The following is a 26,797-nucleotide window of genomic DNA, read 5'->3' as shown; positions in this document are numbered from 1 at the left end:
TATTAAGTGATAATACTGGTGTTTGTCTACAACCAAGGCTGCAGATTGTTTTAAAGCATGAAGAGTTAAAACATGTTAACATAATTGTATTCATCTTTACCTAAAGCCACAATAGGACGATTGCCTACTGTAACATGTCCAGACTCTATCCTTCTCTTCCAGAGAGGGCTTGTCAATTAACACCAGTGAACTCCAGGCTGACCCTTTTTTTACACACCCGCGGCTGGCAGCTGATCCCGCTGAAAACCGACTGAATCTCTGTAAAGAGGGGGAGGGATGTGTAGCTGGCAAGCATGGAAAGCTTCAAATGATTGATAGCCATTTGTTTTGCCTGCTTAATACAACATAAACTCTCCAGCGATTCATCACCAGAGTGAGGGTTTTCCACGGTGCCTCTGCAAAGCCCGCTAAAAATAATTCATTTTCTGCAAGCTACGAGCCAGGCACTAATGTTAAATATTCATGCGGGTCCAGTCTAAATGATGTGGCCATTGGCACACAGTTAGAGCACACTCTGCGGAAGGGAGGAAATGTCAAGCTGTGAATAAATGAAAGCAGTGAAGCCGTATATTACCCTGCCATTGTGAATTTACTATAGTTGCCATTTTGTGCGGCCACTTCAAATAGATCTCTTCTATAATCAATACACTCAGTAAAACATCCAGCATATTGCCACGTTGGCAATAATCTGACCTTGTTGTGTTTGCTCATCATTTATTCACGGTTTGTGTTTGTTGCCTAATTTGTTCCTCGTGAATGTTAACAGAGGTGCTATTTCTGTTGTAAGAGTTGGCGTGTTCAGTGAAACAGACTATCAAAGGGAATAAGTTGACTCTCTTCAAAGATGTCGATGCACTGCGAGCGCCTCCCGTCACATGAGATCAATATGGCTTGTGCCTATGCAGCTGTTACGGTTTGATTCGTATTGACTGCCACATCAGTCAACCACATTCATTTCTGAGACGTTTTTTCACAGCACATGCATGCTGATACAGAGACGATGTTGTCATGGCTGCACATAAATTGTTTTCTGAGACGTTATAGGTCATCTTCTGCCATGATATCAGTAAGCACAGTGGAGGGAAAGGGCAAAATATAACAGAACATACTGGGTTGAGTATCCATTTAGAGGAGAACTCAAATAGAGAGTGTAATGTCCGCTGTGCATCATTTGGGTGGAATGGGGAATGTTAAATGGCCTCATATTGACAGGAACACTCTACCAGTATTCATTTTTATCACACACACATACACCGCTCACATTCACATGCACATTTCCTCCTGCAGTCTCTGACTAATGAGGCCTAGGGCTGGAGATGGTTCCATCAAGGAACTTCCCCCCTCTTTCTCTCTCTCTCTAACACACACACACACGCACACACACACACACACACACATACACACACACACGCTCCCTCTCTCCTCTCTCAAACATGCACCTGATTGATAGCAGTGATTTGACTGAGAAAAGGGAAATGGGAAATTGAAAAATGGTGGAAGAAGATTGGAAACAACGCGCTGATTATAAACTCTGTGAGGAAACAAAAGGCCTTCCCTCTGCCTTTTTTCTTAGCGCCGAGGTAGCAGGTGTGTGTCTGACAGGTGCCTGATTGAGGCGCACAAAAGACATTACAACTGCAAACAAATGGACGTGTTTAGCGTCCCCGGATGCAGTTAACGTTTTGGGCTGATAGATGTGATTATGAGTATATGAGCGGAGGCAGCCACAGAATGGGCACAGGTGTTAGCGAGAGTGGAGCAGAAAAGGATGCATGTTATTGTTGTGATGATGATAATCCATCTATACAATTAATGGTATGTCATCACCAAGGTCATCAGCCTTGAGGGATGTATTTAATATGCCTCATATTGTAATAATAGATCCCCTCTCTGCTGAAGACAGATACACAGGAGGCATGGGACCACAGAGATTTGTCATTGCGAGGATAAAAAAAAAAACCAAACAAAAAAACAGCAACAATCATTGTGTTCCAAATTCACTGATTTACAAAATAACCTCAATTACCTCCATGCCATCATAATTTATTTTGGTCCTTTTATGTTCTCATGTTGCAGGATAATAAACAATAGCACTTTCATAAGAGTGAGAATAAATTAGTGAAACAGCTTTGTGTATTCCATAAATGAGGGAGCGTCTTGGCCAGGGCCCCAGTGGTTTAATATTCTCTGAGAGCTTCCAGACAGTGAGTGGTGGTGCAGCAGCTGTCTCTTGACCCTGCTGGACCCCCACTTACCCCTCTGACCACCTCCTTTCCACTGGGCAGGCTGTGGCGATGACAAGCCTGTCAGAAGCTTCTCCTAATGTCCTAATTACCCCTCACACACACACACACACACACACACACACACACAGTGCAGATGTATGCACATTCATAGTGAGTAAGCAGATATGCTGGCAGACAGGCTAGAAAGCACAGACACACCGAGTCTGTGAACATTGCTCATGTGAGCTTTCCTGGCATGAGACCATACTATAGGTGAGGCATTACAGCATCTCCAGAATAGCAAAAATCCCTCCCTCAAGACTCTTTGGAGGCTTTGATTTGAATCGTTCTGCGTGCGTTTTGATCCGGGCAGGGCTGCGTGTTGAATCAGAGCTTTGGTTTCTCTCCTGTAGTAACAAACGCAGCACTCCTGCCGCAACTTTTTTCTCTAAAAAAAAAAAACAGTCTGGGGCTGAAAAGAGGCTTCGCAGCAGTGCCTGCAGCCTCTGAGGAGAAAAACACAAAAAGATGCAGCGTCACCCAAAATAGACAATCCGAATGAGATGTGATGTGTCACTTTGCCAGAGGTTAAGCTTTGCCTCGGCTTTAAGCAAGGATCTCTCTCTGCTGCATTGGTTTTTGGGTGCAGTGCACACTGTCGCTGCTGCACTTAAGTCCATGCTCAGTCAACCAGTCTTGTTAACATAACAGAGTGAATGATTGTGCCTCGTAGGAAAAAGGAAATCATTGTACCTCCCAGCGAATGCAGTTGGTTGGTGATTTATAGACCACTGAAGTTACTGCATTTGTCACAATCAGCATAACTTAATAGTGTTACTATAATGCTCTTCCTGCCTTATGTTATGCTGATTTGAGACATCCTGCTTCGTAAAGTCATCCTGATTTATTATGCCAAATTACCTTTTGATAGATGTGTCACTGTGATATTAAGCAACCGCTGTCCTTTTTTTCTTTCATTTTTTTTCCTGTCTTTTTTTGCATTTTGATGCTGTTTTATTTGTGTAACAGAGAGAGCTTGATGTCTGTCATGTGAGGCTGTTTGGAACAGCAGCCTGGCATCTACAGTAGTCAGAGATGTGTTAGTGCTCTCTTTTTTCTTGACACGGCTGTGAGAGCCGAATGCTACCTGAGTTGTCATTAAAGCGGCTGGTTGCTGTTTGCAGCCTCTCTTTTGTGTGTGTGTGTGTGTGTCAGCTGCGGAAACATTTTCATGTGTGTAGTGAGTGACAGGACCCGGTCAGACACACCAATGAGATTACACACCTGTTTTTTGTTTTCAAAGACATTACTGATGCCGAAATGTCTTAATTTTAGCCTTTTATTCATTAGAACATGCAGCTATTGTTATTTATATGCAATTGTAGCTGCCCGTAGCACTTGACTGAGAGGAGGCAGGGCCTCAAATTCAATATATCTGTTTTTTATCTGCCAGCATTTCTGAAGGATTATCCCTTAATCTCTAAGTAAAAGCTGTCTTCAGCTACATGTGTCCTCCTGGATTTTTACGGGTACAACACAACATTCAGGCTATAGACTGGACCTTTACAAAGTATATCCCATTAACACTGAGCAATTAACCACCATGGTGGGGATACTAACGGAATCTCCTTATAACAGTTTATCGTGCAGGAACATGCTTTGCATCTCCTGTAAGCCGACCTGATTAATATGTTTCAGTCGACTCTGGAGAGAATTAATCGGGAGTATTCCCAGTGGTGTTTGCAGGTGAGCATTTTCTGATATCTCACTGAAAGGTTGGGCTGGATTAAGCTGTACCTGAGAGTTGATAATGATAAAAGAAGGTCTGTAAATAAACTGCAACTCAATTACTGAATAATGCACAAAACTGCAATTTTTACAGGATAGCAAAACAAGCCGTTAGAGGCACAAATGTGTCATCTGTTACAGTAAATGCCTTTACTGATAAGCATGGAAGAGAATTATTTACCTTGAAAATAGTAGTTTGGAAAAACAGTCACAACTCAAGGTCCTTTAAGCTTTTTTCATTGCTTTATATTGTATCATGCAGTATTCATTATTGAATTGGCTTTTCTCTGTTGTCATTGAGGACTTCCCTTTCTCGCTGGCTTCAAGGCTATTAAATAAAGGTTCTCTGACCCCATGCAAGATGTGGGGTATTACACATGCGCAATGAAACTTGAGCTGTGATGTTGGAGGATTACAGCAGGTGGAAACAGAAATAAAAGGATGTTTCTGCTAGGGCACTCTCTGGTTGGCCTGACAGAGGTCCTTGGGTACGCTTGAATGGATCATACAGAAAGCATTTGTTTATTGTCTTTTATTAAGGACCTTTTCTATAATTACAGAATTGTCAATCTTACCCATTCCTTTAAATTTGGTATAAAATATATTACACCACAAGGCTCAACTGCAGATAAAACAAATCATCGCAATGTTCTTTGACAGTCGCTGGCTGTTGAGCCTTTTGTCAAGTTCAGACCACATTTCATGTGTTGTACCCCTGTGATATGACGCTGTGACCTGTAGAGCTGGACCCAAATATTGGAGTATTTATTAATTGGGCATTCGGATATTCTCTTTTTTTTTCTTTTTTTTTTTCAACGCATGGTCAACCTGCTAACTTTTTTAGAGCTTTTATCAGTGTGGTACTATCTTTGTTGCCATATGGACTTAGAGTTGCATTAAATATTAATTATTATTTTGATTCATATGACAATTATTTTCCCAATCATTGATTAGGTCTACAAAACATTTTTGAAAAAAAAAATAATATTAGAATGTCACTGTTTAATATGCGGTCAATTTAACACAATCATAGTAATGGCAATATGTTCTAACTTCTGTACTTTTAGCCTCGGACAGTGGTCAGAAATGATCCTTGAAATCCCGGATGCAATACATCCGTAAACTCTCACAATGTTTTTGCATTGTCCCTGACAAATAAACAATTAATCAGAATGAATTAAATAAATTCAATTTGCTGTGATAGTAGAAAAAGACAAACAAGAAATAGTTACAATCAAGACACTGGAGTGAAATGACAAAAACAGTTCATGGAATATTAGAATTGTCCATCATTTCAGCTGGAGTTTGCTCAGTTGTAATGATGATAAATAATGTTTAAATGTAATCATTGCATCCAAAGGTGCAGATTTCAGGGGGAAGCAGGGTACGCTTCCCCCTCAAAATTTAAACAGGTGTATTTGTCCTGCCCAATCAAAAGATGAAAGCAGCAGAGAACTTATATTTTGACGACATGAAAGACATTTACAGCATAAATTCAAAGTGACAGGGTTGAAAGCTTTGGGGATCCTATTTAGTGGACACTGAGTTAAGATTACTTTTTAATTTTTTTTTCAAATTACCAAAAAAGCGAAGTGCATTTACAGTAAAAGATATTATTCAATGTGGATTTGAAAACAACCACGCCTGACAACAAAGGCGTGAGTGAGGTATCGGGCACTGTTTTTTTTTTGGGGGGGGGGGTCCTCTTCTTCTTTTTGTGAGGAGAGATGAAACGCTTTGATCGGTTTCTTTTGTGAAAATCCTGACCTTAAAAGTCGCCTGTGTTTATTGGGTCCACTCTGCGGGAGCTCGTTTCTCCATCCGATTTCCTTGAAGAGAAAAAGTTTGAAGCCCACCTCTGATCCCTCTAATTAAATGAAAACACAGTGGGCTACACAGAGTGAGACAGCATCTCTTCCCGCACACACACACACACACAAAGGTAACCAATGTGGATCTCTATGGGGAGCTACACAGAGTTCCAGCATCCAACTCTGTTATGTTCTCTTATGCAGTGCGATCACACACTAGGTTGACATGCAACACGCAGCAGATCATGAGCATAAATAAGCAAGGGAATGTTTTACCTGAAAGGAAGAGCATTAATTCAAAGGCATCACACTAGTACTGAGAAGAAATGTTGCCTCATTAGTGTTACCCCACTGCTTTTAAGGAGTTGCAGCGATAGAAGGAGCGAGGGGCTATGTGCCACTCTTACCACACAGACAGCCGGTCTCCCGAGATCTTAGTGTGCCTCAGTGACTTAAAAAAACACTGCAGATTATTATGGATTCGTTGGCGTGGCACTGGGGTTGAACACAGATGCCTGAATGCCAGAGCACACGGCTTCTTATAGAAAACATAACTCGGTGCAAGAACACGCCCTGTCAAATGTTTCCAGCAGGATATGTAACATCATTGTAGGTGGAAATGATCAACTCCCCTGTTTTGGAACACAACGCTCCAGATGAAAAGGAGGAGAGGTGAGGAGACAAGGACAGACATTATTTGGAGGATGGTTGGCCTGCCTGCTCTCATCCGCCGTGATTGACAGATTGGTGCAACGGCTGCACTCGCACGAATGCCATCACACACATTTCCCCAGAAATCTGTCTATCAGCACTGTCTAAGCAGAGCGACAGCCATGACATCTAATCACAGGCGAGCTGGCACCTCATAACTTCTACCTAATGTGCTGCAGGTACATAGGAGAGAAGGGGGAGCACGGCACAATGCTATTTATAGCCCCTTCAGAGGCCACCAGCAGGAAGTGGATCATACTGAAGGGTTAGGGAAGGTGTCACCGCACTATATCACAAGTCTCTCTGTTTAGATATAGGTCTCTGCAGACAAGATTAAACGCAGAGATGCCCTGGTATCAGGGTGATACATTTTTCTGGGTTACACTTTAGTAACATAAAATGAGGGCAGATATACTACACATACAAGATGATAATGAGTCATTTACATAATGTTGCTACAACATTATAATTACCTGGCAATTAAAACAGCTCAAAAGCCTCATTATGGGTTGTCCTGAGGGCTGGGTGGACTGGGACACATACAGTGTGCTCATTCAAGCTCGAGTTGGAGCCTGGCTATCAACCTCACGGACTCTTTTTGTTCAAATCACTTTCAGCCAAAGCAGAATTGCCCCAGAAGCCTCATTGTGCTGCGTTATCGCATAATAGAGATGAAGTTTTTGACTGACACTTGAAGTTTCTAAAGAAGCAGAGGCTTAAGCCGGGCGAGATACTGTAGCCGACTCTTGGACAATGTTCAAAATTTGTTTCCCATCCTGTGTGATTTGTCACTCACACGTCTTTTGTCCTGAGGGAATTGCTGACACGTTAGAAAATGCACAAAGGAGTATAACAAGGACATGTGTCATACCTTACACCCTTATTACGCCGGCAATGACAAGTGAGACAAGCAGTCATTTCGACATACTGTACACTCGGCACTGGAGCCCACATTGCTCACAGCCAGAGTAAAGAAGCTCCAAAGTGTGTGTGAAATGTCAATATAATAAAAGATGTGAAATATAAAAATGTAGATATGGATGTGCGGCAGAGGGCAGAGGCGGTGTGTGTGTGTGTGAGAGAGAGAAGATGGGGGGATTTGGGGGGTGTTGTTTATGAATAGCAGACAATGAATGATGGAAGCTCTCCCAAGGGTGCAGGCCCTGAGCACTGCTGCAGGGACTTGGGAACATGCCAGTCTCCCATGCCCTGTGAGATGCCAGTTTGGGTGGGCACCGTTCCGAATGGGTGCTCTCTTCTCCAGGATACACCACGGGGTCCTAGGGGAGCGCCTCCAGGCAGTGGCTGCTCCAGAGCGGCTCTGGCTGGAATCTCAATCAGGGACACAAGGGGGGAGAAAACAAAGTCCACATATTCCCTCTGTTCCTCCATATTAATGTAAGGCTGGATGAAGAGTGTAAAATGGCTCATTATGTCAGGGATCGTATTTATAAATTGACCGCATTGTAAAAAAGGCTCATTGTATTTCGCTTAATTGGTGGAAAATTACACAAATTGCATATGGAGCTTGAATTTCATGGATTTCAACTTTATTGCTTGTGAATACGTTTTTCTAGCACTGGAATATGGCTCTATGCTTTCATCCTGTCTGCTCACAACCTGTCTGTTTTCTTCTCTCCTGCTCTCATCCTGCGCTGCTGCAACAGGAGCTGCTGAAACCGTGACAGGTACTCTTTCTTTTTTTGCTACCTGCTGTTCATTTGGAAGTGCTTGCTTCTGTCTGTGTCTGCTGATTGGCCGTCCATCGCAGTCTGCTCATCTGTGCATATTTACATGAATGGTTGGTTATGTTGATGTTTTCTTTTCAGGAGAGGAAGGAGACAAAGAAACGCACTCACAGCACAGAGCTGCTATATTTTACTCTTAATTCTCAAATTAACAGTTTGCCACACGTAATGGCAGTTTTCGTGTGTTTTCAGAGCACTTGATTTCCACTTAAGTTTTTCTGTTTTTCATTAGCTTTTTACTGACTTCTACACTATGTGACAAGATGCACTTTACCAATGTAATCACATGGACAGCAATAATTAACACAGTTGGCTATAACTACTGCTCTTAATGAAATAGGACGTTTCTATAGTCATGTGCACCTCTGTGATCTGTACTTAGACATAACTGTGTTTTCAGCTAAATCCTTATGCTAACATGCTGATGTTTAGCAGGTATAATGTTTACCCTTTTCTCTATCTTAGCCTAGCATGTTAGCGTGATTCATTCATTCATTTATTGTCTGTAACTGCTTGTCCTTGTAAGGGTCGCGGGGGTGCCAGAGCCTATCCCCACTGTCACTGGGCGAGAGGCGGGGTACAGGTCGCCAGACTATCGCAGGGCTATGTTAGAAAATAAACAAAAAACCATAAGTTGGCAATAAACAAAAGTGTTGAAAAAATGTATAAAAATTTAGAAATATATGTCCGTATTTCTATAAAAAATTATCCATAAAAGTTAGTTGTCACACAGGTTCCACCCTCCAATGGACTATATGGGTAATACACTCCTTCAATTATGAGCATCCAATGACCCACTGAAATTTGCATAAGTAGCTGGTTAATCAAAATTTGCCTTCATTGATCTGTCATCCTTTTCTCTTCAGAATAGGAATTAGCTACTTGTCTGTCCATCCCTTCAGTTTGCGCCAGCCCATTCAGTTGCATACCACCTGGATTGGTTGTCCCCTATACTTCTCCACTGTGGTAGCCAAGGTTATAAAGAAGTAGGCCGGCTAAGGTGACTAACATTAGCTAGTCAGGATCACAGTGGCTGGGTCGACATTACAGTGGCACAGTGCGTTCATTCATTGGGCTCCACCCACTCTACCCATAGAGACCAGCAGAGAACGTAGCCAGCAACAATTATAAAAGAGATGTCTGTTAAATTGTTAACAGGACACCTCAAACCTCAAACAAGGTCAATGATGAATCTTTCTATTCTGCAATTTTTGAGGAGGTTTTATTTTTTGTAAAACTTCCCCAGAGCCAAGAAAAGCTATTTAAATATCTATGATGTCATTACAATAGAAAGTTTATAAGCTGAGCTGGAACTTGTGGTAGGGGTTAGATGGCGAGACCCAATTGTACATATTCAGTTGGCAGCATACCACGGAAATAAACCCCGGAAGCTAGAAAAATTTTTGTCATATGCACCAGGCTAGCAACTACATTGGAATGAATAGGCGCCATCTTTGGTCTGGTATCCAGGTATTACTGAAGTCTATGGTCCGCATGTATTCAGGTAGGCATGTCTTGACTAGCCAGCTACTGTTATGCAAAATTCCATGGATGAATATATGCTCATAATTAAAGAAGTATTACTCACAAAGTCCAGTAGAGGGCACCCGCATTGCTAATAGAACTAGGGTTGTAACACCATAACCTTCGATGGCTTGACAGCACATATTGTTTTCTCTGGGAATTTCAAGTTGTGAGTTGTGTTGCTCTTTTCTCCTTCCTCCGAATGCCCACCTGCTAACTAACACTGCTCTAGAAGATGTGAACTAACCCTGCAGCTCTTTAAGTGATTTTCCTCTTAACATGATGCAATATTACTGTGAATTATCAGGTTTATTGCTCGTATTTGTCGGGGAGAAAACACATTGCACGTACTGGTGAGCTACCACTTTAATATGAATAATCAATATTGAAAACACTTAATTAATTACTCAACAGTAAGTTCAAAAAAATAAAACTGTGTTCCAACATCCCAAGGACACTTTAAAAGCACTGCCCTAAAATATTTTTATTTTATCATATTAGTCAGGTGTAAATGCGGCTTGAAAAACTGTATTTTTCCTAATGATATAAAGTAAAACATTTAAAAGAGAACATTAGCTGCAAGTCCTTGAGAGCCTGATACAAACTTTTAATGAGGTATCCTGTAATAAGGGTTTATAATTGTAACTAATGCTTTATAAATGGTTATCAGCCATTAACGGTTCCTATTGTAGATCAGTCACTAATGAGACTATTTTGGGTCGTCAGGTTGTAAAAAAAAATCCCAAGTGGTATCTTTATAGTGTATCGATAATTCTATGCATATCAGAAAATTCTACACACCTTTTAATATTTAAGCTGGGGAATTTTTTAGATTGAACAGTCCTATTTTCAAGTCATGTTGCCTCATCATTATACAATCGGCTCCACTGAGCTTTTAAGAGAGCTTGTCTTTGGTACAGAAACTAAAAGGATGGTCAAATTAGTGGGTATGAAATTTTTGAAACCTTCCCATGCAAAGGGTCTAGGAGAAATGGCACGGCACTAATTATACCCTGAGACAGAAGCCTTCTTACTTGTGAACATCCTTAAAACAGCATTTCATCATGAGGATCAGGGTTTAATGACTGAGCCGGATAAAAAAAGACGAAACGCAGCAGTGAAAAGGCGGCATCAGAGAAGGAGAGAGAGAAACTTTTATTGTTAATGACTGGCTACAGTCCTGGTTGTTCCTCGAAAGGACACGACTGCTGCAGACAGCGGTGACTCAAGAGAGAGGAATCAGGGGGGCTGGCTGTCCTGCTTTTTGCTACCCCTTTCATGTCTTTTGATGTGAAAACAAGAGAGAAAAGTTCAAAGAGGAGAGCCAGCTTTATTCAAAGGTGCCTGTCTCCGAACTTCTGCTGGAGGAGCCGGTCTGCTAATATTTCCTGATTTCGTCAACTTTTGTTAAAATTGGGTGGGGGGTGGGGGGGTGGGGGGGGGGGGGGGTTGTTGCTGTTTTGCATTTTGAGTACGACTGATGAGGCGAGCCTCCGTGCCAGACACTTGATGCCAGATTGTACATCCCCTCCGAGAGCGCACAGACTTTTGAAGGTCTGTATTTCCCTCTGACTGTTTCATTCAGTATGTTGTGATGCAGGAACAGGAGGGCAGCCATGTGTAGAGATACAGGCACTTTACTCTTCCAGACAGCTGCTGGAATGAGTGTGAATTTATCAGCCAGTCATCTGTGCCATGCCTCTGCCCACTCCCCCTCTTTCCCCACCCACCACCAAGAATTAATGACTGCCTCTCCTCATTTGCACCCAATCATGACCAGGATGCCGAGGCAATTGAAAATGTTTACTCCAATTGCAAAAACCCTCCATGTTCCACAAAGTGGCCTGTTTTCACTTTGATGGGATTGCTAATCACAGCAACGTTATTTATGTGTGTTTTGAATTGGAGATGAGCCTAGGCTAGGATATTGGAGGGGGACCAACCTTGCTTGGGGCTGCTAAACCTTATGGAGAATTTATCTATCGCGTTCCCTTTCTCTTAGTCCAACAGATTGGGAGCAGAATAACCTTGCTTTGAGGCTGCTCTATGTTGCTGTTTTGACTGCCAAATATATTACTTTTACAGCGATGAAATAAAATAGACATCAAAACACTTCACATTGCTTTTGCCTCGTCTTGTGCAGCACTTAGTGCGCGTGTAGAGGAGCTCCAGCAACACTTGATATCATTACAAATGTACACACTTTAGCTCTCCACATCAAGATTATTTTGATTTGGTGCCCATGATCATCTCTCACTTTATTTATTTTATTTTTTATGCAAGGAAGTGACTAATCACTGGCTCTTCTCATTCCTAAATTCATTCACCAACCCAGTGGTTCGCAATCAAGTACTTGGCTGCGTTGCTACCTGATATATGATATGATTCAGGAGAAAAAGATTAATTCATATTATATGGCTTTAAAGCATATTATTAAATCCTATCATGTACTTAATAATATAGGGCAGTTTGTCTACGCTTATGTCTGTCTTCCCTCATCATTTTCTGTTCCAAGAACAGGATATTGATTTGAACTATCACACCCAAACAAGAATTATTTAAACATCTGATGATTCTGCACGCTAAGATTTACTGACAATGCAAGCGCAGGAAATATTGTGCCTTAAATTAAAGGTGAGGAAGTCAGGGTTGGATATACGTATATATGACTGGATATCATGTCACAGACCTGCAATTATTTGTTTCATTAACTGTAACCACAATATTTCCCCTGACCTTACCTAGTTTTAGATAAATGCAAATTAATTTTGTAAAATGTAAAAAATAAAAATAAAGCAATGTTCATCATATCACTTTTGAAACTAAATTTTTGGGGTGCCCAGTTGCTCAGTTGGAAGAGTGGGCACCCCACATACAGAGGCTATGTACAGAGGCTATGTCCTCGCCGCAACGGCCACAGGTTTCAATCAAGGCAAAAGCCCAAAAATAATCTTTACATACACACACACACACACACACACACACACACACACACACACACACACACACACACACACGCACACGCAGACACATTCATAGATATAGGCTCATGATATGCTGGGCAATCCAAGGTTACTTGTCAGCCATATGTGGCCGCAAATTTGCAAATTTCTTTATTCTTCTTGCAGAGAGTTAAAAATAACACTCCCATGTCAACTGGATACCTAAGTGTAGGAAGGGCCTCACTTGTCCAAAGGCAACAAAGTCCACCTACCAGCACCTCTTACAGTCATTAACACATTATATCTGATTCATACAATTTGTACAACATAAGAAGTATAAAAAGGGAACAGCCTGTTTGAGAAATGAACACAAGGCTGTGTTGCCTTTTATAAGTGGCCAACAACCATTAGCTTAGCCAGATAGCTAAGCTAACCAGCTAAACCAACAGGCTGCTGGCTGTGCCCTTATGTTTAAACAGACAGATAGCAAAGTGGTATTGATATTCTCATAAAGCTTTCTGCAAAAAATGTTTAACTGTTAATCCAAAGATAATTTGCTTTTAAGTTTATGTGCTATAAATACAATATTTCCCTAAGTTTAACCTTATTGTTGATACCATGCACAAATATCCATCGTCACTCATTTACCTAGTTGATCTGCATGTGCTGTGTTCCTCTTACTGATACAACTAACAAGTCGAAATGAATAAAAACAGTTTGAGGGAATATTTGAGAGTTTTTACAAAGAAGGCAAGACAAGACAAAGGCATAACGTGTAACATATTATCCAATTATTTGATGTGTATTTTGGACAGGACGAGAAGCACAGGTCTGCCCCTCTGTTTGCTTTTATCTGAATAAATTGTAGGGTTGTACCCAACACCGGAATTATGTCAATGAAATCAGAATTGGCTGTTCAATACAAGTATTTGATGATTCATTTTGTTTTCCATACAAAGTTTTAATATCTGAACAGGCTCCACTGGGACGTTCAGTGTGAGTAGTGTAAAAGTCAAAAGCACTCACTCCGCAGCAAAATCTGAGGACCAAAACGTCCCAAGAAGTAAACTGCACAGAAAAAATGACTACTCGACTTTAAGCAATCTCAGTCAACTGAGGGTCTCCGACTGATGATTGTAGTCTCCAACTTTCAAGGGGCAGCCCAAACTAATTTATATTCACCCTCGTATGTACACTAATTCCCTGTAATTCTGCCCCTAGTGGCTCTTGGGAAGAACTCTCCTGTTTACGGAAAACACTGAAACAGAATCATAAATTGTAACCTTCTGCTGTGCTGTTTAATATGGTTCATTTGCCATTTTTCTCAATTTAATATTACATATTGTCAATGCAGCAAATATAAACTGTTTAATGGACCTTTAATGGGCTGCAGTGTGTACGTTTTGGTCAAAATCTGTGTCTGTTTTTACCCATTACCTTCCCTTTGTCCTGAACCTGATCCCTGGCAGCAGAGTGGAATGAAATGGGTAGTTCATTGCATCAGACAGGTCTGAGGAGCTTTTTCTCCACAGGAGGTTAATTTCTTATTGCTTGCCGCATTCACAGAGTTCATTTTGAATCATGTTAGTTTGGCTGTCTATTCCCATTATCACTATCTGAAAATGCAGGTGTTTTTTCTCCTCCACTTTGTAAATGTCAGAATGCAATAGAGGTGTCTGACAACTCGGGCATGCAAATGTGCTTTTGATGTTTTCTTGGGGCTGCGGCTGGGAGTGTTGTTCCTCTGCTAGTGTGAATCTGAGGCATTAAAACGTATTCACCATTCTCCTTACACTTTTTTTGGTTCCTACCAGACAAATATAGCACAAGGTGACTTTTGATTCCCTTCCTCTTTCTCTTGGAAGACGGTGGGGAAACAAAGCCGGGCTTTTTGTGTGGGGGTTTGGTGTGCGAGGTGTGAGTTATGATGACAAGGTCCAGGGCCTGTCTGTGGCAACAATGCCAGTGTACAGAGAGTGACTCAGATGCTTACAGCACTGTTATTCCTTGAGATACAGAACAGCTGAGCACACGGAGCACACATTGGTCACATGGAACCTCAGATGGAGGGCTCTGATAAAGCTCAACCATAAACAGCATCCATCCCTCTCTCCTCTCTGTTTAACCCCCCCCCCACACACACACACACACGCGCGCACGCACACACACACACTCCACACACCAGCCCATATCTACTATTTGCCACTTTCTTACACTCTTTGTCTCTTTTGCTTGCTACCCTCTCCTCTCTCCCTACCTTCGTGGGCAGCACAGCTTACAGCCCATCTGGCACTGACTCACAGGGCCCACTCTGAGCTGGGGGAGATCAATAGTGACAAACATTGCACATGGCTCTTATATTAAAAGGATTATGGCAGCAACCAAACAATCTACGCAGCCTATTCACATATCTTTACACTGTGCATGTGTTTACATGCAGTCCCTGTTGTAGGAAATATAAATAAGCTGTAAATATCCAGACAGGAATGCTTGCCTGCCATCTCAAATGTAATTTTTCCCTGTCTGTATTTTTTGTCAAGTCGAAGGTCAGAACCTGGGGACAGACAACGTGTCTGTGATCGAGGGGGAAACTGCCACCATCAGCTGCAGAGTGAAGAACAACGACGACTCTGTCATTCAGCTGCTCAACCCCAACAGACAGACCATCTACTTCAAAGATGTTAGACGTAAGTGCTGGTGCCTCTGACACAATGTTAACCATGTTTCCTGAAATCTTAAGAAGTGTAAGCATGAAATATGAAAACACATTAGGGTTACTTAACTATTTCCCTGTAATGGCTGTGGGAAACAGTTGTTTGCATAATTCTGTATATCTCAATCTAAAATAGAAACAATAATAGCTAGAACTTTCATTTTTTTGCAGCAGAAAGCCAAGGCTTCTGCCTTCCTTGCCATTACAATGTATACTTGCAATGATGTCAGAACATTATGCTACTTGTAGTGCAAAATCAAACAAAGTCAAAATGCCTTTGCACTCTGCTCAGTAAAATCAGCATATCTCAAAAACATAATTATGTAAAAAGTCCAAATAACTAATGAAGTGTTTGGAAATATTTTGTTCATGTTTCCACACTTAAAACTTTTGGATAAATGCATTTTGTGTGTTTATTATATATTATATGTTCAATGAAAAAACGTCAGACTTTTGTGGGGGGTTTTAAAATTTTGACAAAATTTCAATACTGTAACAATTACTATGGTTTATTGACTAACATACTTTTCGCTGAAGTTGTATAGATTTTAGGAATGTGAAGCATTTGAGGATACTGCAAGAAATGACACCAAAATATAAAATATGCAAGCATTAGTGGACCATTTCTATTGAGTTCAAAGGGTTAAAAGAAAAGTGTTTGACTCTAATTCTAATATATTTTTGCTTCACACCTAAACTACTTCCACAATGACTTTAAAGGGAAATTAAGGACATTGTTCCTATGAGTTGTAGCAAGTTTTATTGAAGATGTATGGACGCAATAAAATGTAATTGAACGAGATTTTAAAAAGATAGTGAAAGCTCTAGCACTTGCCCAAACTGAGCTCTATAAAAGTCCATTTTACCTTGTAAAACATATACTTGGTGCAGTTAAGCACCAAGCTCCAACTAACATATCATTTGTTTAAATTCATTAGCTGCTTACTCACCTCTGGAGTATTGTAGAGCCACAGCCTATGCTACACCAAATCTAAACTGATACTGAAAGTTTGAATATTTATTTATTTCCCATGCTCTTCAAACATTAGTTTGAATTTGGAATAAAAAAAATGTTTCAGTCCTATTTTGCATTCATATCTTTATCATTTAGAAAATGTTTTTTTCAAAGTTTTTTCAAAGTTTTTTTTTTAACTTTGTTCACTACGATATACAAAGTCTTTTCCCAAAACATAAGCAAATGATTTAAATAGTTTAAAATCAAACCAAAAGCTTCACACTGAAATATGTCATAACTGCCTGACTGCATTTGCTCTTCAAATTCCAATTTTTATTTGTTAAAGCATATTTCTCACATCCCCGTGTCCACATAATCTGTCTACTTTTGAAAGTTGTGCAAATTTCATTACATTTGTGAGATAGTGGTGCACGTTTTACTGTCAGCTTTTAGGGCACCCTGTACTAGAGGAATCTCTCAGGTATTGGCATTTACAGTTCAGATATCACCTCAAGATCAGCTCCAGCTTGAGGTTAAATGTGATTCCATCTGCCCTTGACTTTTTGGTTCTTTTGCACAAGTCATTAAGCTCAGAATGCGGCAAGATTAATATGAGATAATACACAGCGCTACCATAATGGGAATACTTCTGTGTCCTTGTCACTGTTCGATTTTACGATAATCTCTTAGATTAGGATATTGAACATTATGATTATGCATGAGCATATGGGCTACTCCTACTTCTACCGAGTTTTTGTCTCTGCTCTTTTTTTTTTTTACTTGTTTGTATGTGGGATCTGAGCCAAGACTCAAGGTGAACGAGAAACACCCTTCATTTCAGTCTATATTGCATCCCAGCTGCTATTTCACACGTCGAGGTAGCGAGACGTGTGTTCCATTTTCTCTCTTGCAAAGAGCATCAGGGGAGTTTGAGTACACATCTTCGTCATATTTGCACAAATACCCAAAGCTACCTGAGAATATGACAGAGAGGAACAGATTCCTAAAAAGCAAAGGTCATGTTGTGTTCTACATTTTAAAAATATTTATTCGGACACCTCAAAGTAGATGGAAACTGGAATTATGTCAGTTTAGAAAAGCAACTATGCAGAATTAGCTCATAAATCCCGGTAACGATCAATGTTAGCTCAGTACTCATAAGGAAATCTTTCCACTAGATTCAGACAGCCTTTTTCTTTTTGTTTTTTATCACGCTGCTCCAAAATGAAAAACACATCACTGTATCCCCCTTAGTTAATGCTGTTCCATCTCCAATTACAAAACACAAAAGGTTTTGTTTTTCTGCAATTAGATCTAAATTTATGTCAGATTTCTGACAGGTGGATTAAGTGTTATTGTTTGTGGTCCTCTTAACGGGGTCCAGCAAACCCCATGGCAGCCCTATTCTCGGCTCTGTTCCTAAAGGACTGCTGGATCTGCGGGGACCCCCCTCAGCCAGTGGCATTGTTACCTGTCAACAGGGCCGCTCGACACAGTGGCACATCTTTGTATACAGGGAAGTAAACAGCAGCAACATAGAGACACACCAGGAGCTACAAGAACAGCAGCTACAAGCTAAGCGGCAGCCATGGAAACAGATTCAGACACACAAATACCATACAAAATGCACCTTTACAGTAGCAGTGAAGGCCAAATAAACAAATTTGTATTGCAGCAAATAAAGATGAATTATGTCGTAGGTATGGAGGCTAAGCGAGTGTTGTTGGGATGAGGTATTTATTCTGCCAGATATATGCGAAATGACATGTAATTTGGCAGAGTTGTCATCTGAAATGGGAAGAATGAGCTTTTATCAGCTGAGGTGGACCTCTATAGACGGTGCTGCAATATCACACCATTACTTATTCACTGCATCTTTCCACAGGAGTTGGCTGACTTTGTGCAGCAAAGGTTTAATGTTTAAAGTGACACTCCGCCAAAAGACTTTCCTTTTAGCATCAAATGCATTCGGTAAAAAAAAAGCTGAAAACTCTGTTTCAAATAAAAAAAGTATTTCTTTGCATAACTTTGAGTCATGACTAAAAAAGAGACATCAAAGTTTTCTGTCTTTAGATATTATTTATTAAGAGTTTAGCACTCAAAAACTCGGCTTATCTGAGCAGATTTGATCAACAGCAGTCCTGCGATATTAGCTAATAACTCCACATCAGTCATCACATATTTGACTGGTACCTTTTCTAGCTGGCACTTCCCACTTCAAACCAGTATGAAAAGTCAAAACACAAATACCGAAGTCTCTCATGTGAAATAACCCAAACCATTGTAAATTTGGCAGAAAATTGTGTTCATGTAGCACCCAATCAATCGTAGTGAGAAGCTGATTGAGAAAATAGGTTTTTAGGGCCTTTTATATGATTGCAGAAAGTTCCATCATGAAAATAATAAAAAGCTACTTCACGAAGAACAGTAGCTGTGCAGCCTGAATATACACCAGCTTTTGTTGGTTACAGTGGATTCCCACAGTGGCGAGGTTTCACTTCTCTGCCCGGTCAAATGCCCAGTGGTTCACCCTTGATCTGCTCTCCTGAGGGAGATGTCTGACTAATAACACGCTATATCTTAACCACATTTACCAGCAAGGTGCTGCCTAATTATAAAAGATGATGTAAGAGTGGTGACAGTGAACCTAAATGGTAAAGTTGCACCCAGAAAACAAAAACAAAATGATGAGCTTAAAGTCACTATACAGCTCCATAGAACTGAGGTGAAATGCAGAAGCAGGTGGTTTTTAGTGGTGGGATTGGGTGACACCTTTTTACATACATACAAATGACTACATAAATCATGTGATTTATTGTTTTGTTTTGTTTTTTTCTAAAATTAATTAATTAAAATATGGCCAGAAACATTTCTTCCATGGGATCTTCAGAGCTTTAAGAAGGGCAGAACAAAACAAGCTAAAGGCATTAGTTCATTTAGTTACTTGACAGTTTCACAATCCATTAATCCAGGGTTTGTGCAGAGCCTTAAATGGTCTTAAATGAGGTATTAAATGCACTAATCTAAAATAAAATGTCTTGTATCACTTTTTCAAACACCTAAAATATTTTATGAATTGGTGTTTTTTCTGACATTAGATTGTACAATCTCAAAAATAGTGATTGGAAGTGCATATCCAAGAATATTGGCTACTTGCAAAAACTTTTAAAAATTAAAGTCAGATTGGAACTGAGGCAGAAGAATCCCACATGCAGAGTGAGAAACGCAAAATGGCCAAGAAAACTCTCCAACAAATGCCAGGTATTTCCCAGTTCTGATCTACACTGCCATGCTTAGTTAGTGTTTTAGATATTCTAAAAATGCTGCCGAAAAGATCCAAGTAGAAGACCATGAGAAAACAAATTAATATTGATAATTGGATTGATATGGATTATTTGTGACATAATGTGTAGATAAATGAATATAGATGTACCTACAGATCAGAGAGTTTTCCAATCAGAAAAAAACATGTTTCACTTAATGGGTAAGACTGAGCCACATTAGAGCACAAAACTAAAATACTTGAAGATGATAAAAAGACAGGCCAAAAGGAAAGTCCTAAAGTGTGAGGACCCATTGACCAGCAGGCAACTTAGGTAAAAGAATACGGCTCAAAGAAAGGCTGTTCATAAGAGGACAAGCATTACAGCTGGATCATCAGCCAAGTAGATCATCTAAATTTTTACTGGACAAAATATGAAATGTTTAATGTTAAAGAAAGTCTTAAAAACCTTAAATCTAACATGCCTATAAGCTGTAGGAACACTGTAATGAATTACAGGATTTCCCAGAGATTCATTTACTTGTGGTGGGCCACCACAATTAAAACATGTGCTCCCACAAATAGATTTCTATTGAAATATATAAACCCGTTATTTATTGCACGACACTCTAGGAGCGCCGAGCATACTGTAGTTACCAGTGTGTTGTTGCAGAACACCAGGCGCAGTGAAAGTGAAACTTAACCGTTCATTGTGCAGGGTCTAAAAGTTTGCATTCACTCACTTCTCAATCTGCTTCTTTATCAATGTGATCATCTCTGACCGGATCAACTGATCAATTATCCATGCCGTGACTCATACTGCTGCTGAGATAAGAAATTACTCATTATGAGTTCCTCCTGTACTCCATTCAAAGACCCAAAGCAAAAACTACCAAAAAGTTACTAGTTTCAGCTTCGTGAATGTTACTATTTTCTAGTTTTGTTAGTCTTATGATATTTTATAGACCAAATTATCAATGGAGAAATCAATAAATAGATTAATCTCTCATGAAAATATGTCTAAACACTGACTTATGAATACTAGATACGATGCCCTCTTCATGCTGTTTTGTAAGCAGTCAGCTGGTTATGAAACTGCCTTGTATAAACTCTGCTGAGTGTCTCAGAAGTGAAGGGTTTCCCTCCTTAGCAGGTGCTTCGGCTCTCAAAGTGCATCAGTGTCATTGTTTCCCTTTGAGGAAAGACTTCCAAAGAGCTCTCAAATTATATCGGGGGATGAGGTTTCATGTTGACACTGCCCCGAGACCTTGGGTAATGATCATGATGCTAAGTGCAGAGCCTGAAGGGAATAACAAACCCCTCACGCTTTAAACAGCGGCTGAATAGAGTTCGTTAGCTTGACAGATGCGGAGAGAGAACTTGATAAAGAAGGCAGGTCAAAACATCAAAAGGGCTCCCAATCAAATCAACCAACGCTGTTTATGTAAAAGAGTGCTCAGGGATGAGGGCTGACCCAAATGAAAAGCAGAGTAAAAACTCAGAGAGAGATGGTTAACCTAGTTTGACGACATTAAAAGAAAAATTCAGCCAATCCATACTGGCAATGGTATACAGATTCGCGACTACTTTTGATTTAGAGTTTCAGGCATCCGACCCTCTCTACCTCTGCACTGTGATTTAATTCATTATGTATGTTTGAATGCTTTTTCCCTTTTCTGGAATATGTGAGTTTGATCCATCCATCCATGACCAGCAGCAGCCCATTTTAAGAGTTCCTAGCTTGTTAGGAGTCCTCATGAGCACTCTTCACACTTTCCTGTCTTTGCGAGTGCTCCGTGGACTGTAAAGCTACTTTATAAATCAACTTGTATGAATCATTTTTGAAACTCACTTTTCTTTTACTCAATTAAGGAGAAAGCCCACAAAAGGGCAGCGCCACTCTCCCCTGCCTTATCTCTGTCTCATTTTCTCCTCGCCTCTCCTTTGTCTTCCTCCATCCCCTCTCTCATTCTCACCCCCTCTTCTTTTCTCACCCCGTGTCTCACGTTTGTGTCCCTGTACTCTATATCCTCACTGTCTCTGTCTCACATGTATCCCCACAGCTCTGAAGGACAGCCGGTTCCAGCTGGTGAATTTCTCTGACAACGAACTGCGGGTGTCTCTGTCCAATGTGTCACTCTCCGATGAGGGACGCTATGTGTGCCAGCTCTACACAGATCCTCCTCAGGAAGCCTACGCAGACATCACTGTCCTGGGTAGGTGTGAGGGTGCATGTGCGAACCTCGCACGCACACACATCACACCCCTCCATGCACACATTTTTATTGTATTTCACTCTGATGGTGAATATGAAATAATAGTAATCTTTGATCCTGTTATCTTTAGCAACTGAAACAAAATGTCAGCCAATTAGGCTCTCGCAGTGCTCAACAGCATAACGAAAAGGAGCAGATGCTGAAACCGATGGCTCAGACCATGTTGGTTTTGGCAGCTGTGTTGACTCTGTGAATCCCGGTGAATGTTGACTTGGCTGCTCCAAACGATTCCCTATTGAGAGTCAGCTGTGCCACACTTTGATGCTTTGGAGTGAAATTACTCTAGTTAAGCTTTATTATACATGCAGACATCCTGGGGGATTGAAAGGAATTAAAAGCACTTTAAAGTAATTACTCTAGTTGTACAATTGAAGCCTAGCTGCAGTATTTTCTGAACCAAGGGTTGAATTGAAGAGTTCTTGAAATGAACACCCCGCTGACTTTTCTGCTTTCAAGAAACTGGAGTTCAGCAAGTTTGATGCAATGAGTAATGAAGGACAACTGTGCCTTATCCTCCTCTGTGTACATTTCACACCGATGCAACCATGGAATGTAATCACATACTGTATATTTGTATAACTAGCATACAGTGTCGGGTAACACTTATAATGAGGGTACGAAATACATGCATATCTGATGAATAACTCACAATTACTTAAAGGGACAACCCCCAGTTACTCAAGATAGTCCACAAATCTTGCTGTGAGCAGTTAGGATCTATTTTCTTATTAACATCTGCCAGTTAATATTACAGCTCAGCCAAGGAGGACAACATTAATGTTTTTGTCTCACGCAAACCTCCATGACAAGATACATGTCCATTCTGCACATTAATACATATGCACCAGTATGTTTACCTCATTATTTGAAACTTTGGCCAAATTTAATATGAACAGCTGACATTGTGACATTTCATACAGAGTATGAGAGAAAAAAAGCAAGCATAAAAGGTCCTCTTTAACTATCAGTCCAACTACATGATGAATTAGTGCATTAAATGTATAGTCATTTTAATAAACTATGATTTGATCCTGGTCACAAAGATATATCAAAGTATTGATCAAAACATTACCTTTTCAAATAGCAATATGAAGTCATCAAACCAGTAGTCAGATGCAAACATCTACATGTTGTTACATGAGTCTACAGCCCTTGTTTATGTTTATTTAAAAGTCTTTTTTTAAACAGCACCCAGCAGGTGCCAGCTGACAAGTTAGGGAAAAATGGACAGACGTGTAAAAGCTAACAGAAGGGCCACAGGCTTACCTATTAAATCTTCTATTTCGTATAAATTAGGCACATGAAGAACTTTACCATCATTTCAAACATGAAATCAAGTTACCTCAAGTTGTGTCCCCTCAAGGAAAGTCAGGTTGTGATGCTAATTATTTAAATGAATTGACATTTGCTCTGCCTCAAACATTCATTCATGGTCTACTAAGTGTTAACTATGGACACAAACTCATAGTAATTTGATCATTTCTTAATGGTGAGAAACAGGAATCCATGCAATACTTTAACATTTGTTTTGCATCCTTATTATTAGGTCTTTTGTGTATATAAATGTTGTTTTGGTGTTTTTCTGAATCACTGCTGCCGTGGGTCAGTCCCGCCAGGCAACCCAATCATTGAGAGCCGCGAGGATGTGGTCAGTGAGGGGAACGAGACGGAGCTCACCTGCACAGCCATAGGCAGCAAGCCAGCTGCCTCCATCAGATGGATGAAAGGGGAGGAAGAACTGACAGGTCAGTAGAATAACAGCCTTTCCCAGTTTGCTTCACATGCTCCAGGCCTGTCCACTTCCCTACATGTTCTGGTCTCTGGAGGTGCTTCATCTGAGAGCAAAACTTAGTTCTCCTTTTAAACATTAATGTGTGTTGTACTGATTATTTTACTGTATGGGAAGTCCTACAGAAAATAATCATGCTTGGCATAGCCTGCTTTCTATCTTTTTTTTTTTTACACGTGAAAAATCCCCTGTTCATACGGCTGAGCTGCTTGTTGAGCTACAACACGTAATGATCACAGTATGCATTAACAAGAGCTGCAATCCAGGCTCATGTTATGTCTCATATAAATTTGATAAGGCATTTGCCTTAAAGGCACTAATTTACAAAAATGCGTGTTTAGATTCAAAATTGCTTGAATATTTCATGTGGATATACATACATACAGTACATCTCAACTCCTGATTGAATTCTGTTTTTAAAACAACCCTAAATCTTTTTCTGGTCACCTTAACCCATCAATACATGGTAAATTGGTAATGAACTTGCATTTTGTCTTCATTTCTGTGCCTTGGGACGACTGTAGGCTGCTGCAGAGAGGGGTACATAATCTTGGGTGGTGAAAAATCCTTATTACCTCTCAGTTATGATTAGGGGTCATCAATTATTCATTACATACTTATTGTACAGCAATGGGGGATATTCATTTTAGTCATATCGTATTTACGCAAAGTGGATATCTCTGGGCTTGTTGTCAAATTATATATGTATTAGAATAGAGAGGATTCATTTGACTTGTTGAGAGATGAAATATTTAGACAAGAGCGAATCTGAAGCTAAATGCCATCTGTGCCTCCAGTGCTCCCTACAGGAGTCGAAGTCAATTTCTGTTTATGAGTTGTCGAGTGTTGTGTAGGGAGGAGGGAGAGACAGCAGGATGGTTAGATCAGCGAAATGCCACTGACATGCTGAGTAGGGCTAATCCATAGTGGCAGTGGATACATAAGGAGAGCCAGAGAGTCACGTCCTCCTGTACCCCAGGAAACACAAATCAGTACTCATTATAGACACGCTAAACAATTCATTAGCGCGAGCACGCATTGAGATTAAAAGGCACACATCACACTGGTTTTAAAGGATCTCTGTGATCATGTTTGTCTTAAGTCCATGTAAAGCCGAGACAGCCGTAATGGCAAGAAAGAAAATGTGCTGGCTGATTTAAACACACTTTTAAATTGGCCGAATTGGTTTTGCAACCATTTATCATGCTGGCAGGTAGAGGACTGATGGGCTCCGGCCTGAGAGCGAGTCAACACACAAGGTGGCAAAATGCTTGTTAGCATAAATGACAGCTGCTATATTACTGAAATGTAGTGGAGCACCGCGCTCGGCTGCTACTGCTGCTTGAGTGCAGGAGGAGATTCGTTAAAATTTGTGCATGATCTTGTAAACTGCATGCAGAAGATGTTATCAGCAGTTTTAGTGGTTACTAGAGCTTGTTCATTTACAAATATTTAGTTTATATATGGTAGAATGATCTTGAAAAACACGAAACCTTTTTATAGCTCTCCATCATTAAAGTGATATTTAAAATTCATCTTTGAAAGATTTTAGATTATAAGAATTAAAAAAAAAACATTTTCCCAGCCGCTCCACAAATGGCGGTGTTCATATTTTTTTCCTATAATTGTCCAAATAACATAAGAGTTTGAGCAATTTTATAACATAATAATAAATAAATAAAAATTCTAAATTGAAGAATTACTTACTTGCTTTTTTCCTGAGCTTTCACTCTTTTTCATCAAATTCAATCTTCTCACATCCAAGCAATTTCCATTCACTAAAATGGCTCTGGATGTGGTCAAAATGAATAATTAATAATTATTAATTAAACAATTAATAATTTTAGGATATTTTATCACATTATAAGAGCTGCGTCTGTAACATATAAATAAATCAATTTTTATAAATGTAGTATCGGTACCACTTTTCTCAAAAAAAAAAAAGAAAATGTAAAAAAACTATCCTTTATAAAAGATTAAATAAGCTGTAGTCCATGTTTTTATTAAAAGTTAACAAATCATTTACTGATGCTTTATAGATAATCCAATAATAAGAAAAAGGTTTAGGTTGCCAGACTGTGGAAAAAAGACACCTCAAACATGACACACAAGCTCTTTTATTCATTAAGACTTTCCACAACCTGGCAACCTGAAAGCTGATCTTATTACTGGTTTATGACTAATTACTAAAGGATTAGTAAGTTATTCAATACCTATTAATTCAGCCATTAATCACAGAGTATAAACTCTCTCTATAGGATGTTAGATATTGGTACCAGATTATTTAACTTTAATATTACACTGAAATTTAAAACGCATGATTAAAATCATCTAATGACACAACTGTTTACCCATGCTGAATTAGCGTGTGGAACGAGTTTAGCCTCTATATTATCTTAATGTCGAAGTCAGTTTCAAACAGTTTGATTTTCAGTGTGATGGCAGGCAGAAGACTCGGGTTAGAGACTGACTGAAAGAAAATGTCACCCTGAGAAGAGGCTACGCTTGATTGCACTGGGATTGATCAGTGGTTGATGCTCACAAGAGCGTTTGATTTGACATCTCTGCTGCAACACTCAAATCTCCTCTGCATTCAGATTCGAGTCCTTCCACGACCTGATCCGCAGTTGTTTTCCTCATCAGGGCTCGGATGACACTGATAATTGACAAGCGTTGGTTGGCCTGTACAATGATAATGGCTCCGTCTGTATGAGTCTGATCTTCAAAACATGACTCAGGACTTTCAGAAGTTTTTTATAAGAACTGTTTTTCATATTCAAATTGTTTTGGAGGAAAAATCATGACCAAAAATAATTGGCACTAGAAGTCAAATTAAGGACTCTCTTTTTTTCATAACAGCTCAGAGACAACAGCAAGCAAAGCTATTTTTCTGTCCTTGAAATGTGTTTTGCCGATCCCTTTGGTATTTTGTATGGTGCTGAAGTCAAATGAGAGGCACGACATCATGGGACTGTTCTACCTTGTCATGCAAGCAGGGCAGTGTGAGGGCTGCTCCGTTTTTTTGCACGAAATCAGCAGTGATGGTAGTGTTG

The 26,797-nt window shown here is 40.0% G+C and overlaps 1 protein-coding gene across 2 annotated transcripts in view; it reads left to right on the top strand.

Moving 5' to 3' along the window:
• cadm1b (cell adhesion molecule 1b) overlaps positions 1-26,797 on the top strand; it is a 165,474-nt gene that overhangs the window by 109,233 nt on the left and 29,444 nt on the right. Inside the window, exons 2-5 of one of the 2 annotated variants that reach the window (XM_042486747.1) lie at positions 8,203-8,223; positions 15,290-15,436; positions 21,743-21,895; positions 23,563-23,700. In XM_042486747.1, coding sequence (XP_042342681.1) covers positions 8,203-8,223; positions 15,290-15,436; positions 21,743-21,895; positions 23,563-23,700 — 459 coding nt within the window. The remainder of the gene's footprint in view (positions 1-8,202; positions 8,224-15,289; positions 15,437-21,742; positions 21,896-23,562; positions 23,701-26,797) is intronic. The other variant, XM_042486746.1, reaches the window with a different exon arrangement.

The sequence above is a fragment of the Plectropomus leopardus genome, chromosome 5 (genome assembly GCF_008729295.1).
Source record: "Plectropomus leopardus isolate mb chromosome 5, YSFRI_Pleo_2.0, whole genome shotgun sequence".
Classification (NCBI taxonomy): Eukaryota; Metazoa; Chordata; class Actinopteri; order Perciformes; family Serranidae; genus Plectropomus; species Plectropomus leopardus.
The sequence above is the reverse complement of the archived record's forward strand: the minus strand, read 5'-3'. Positions and strand labels throughout refer to the sequence as shown.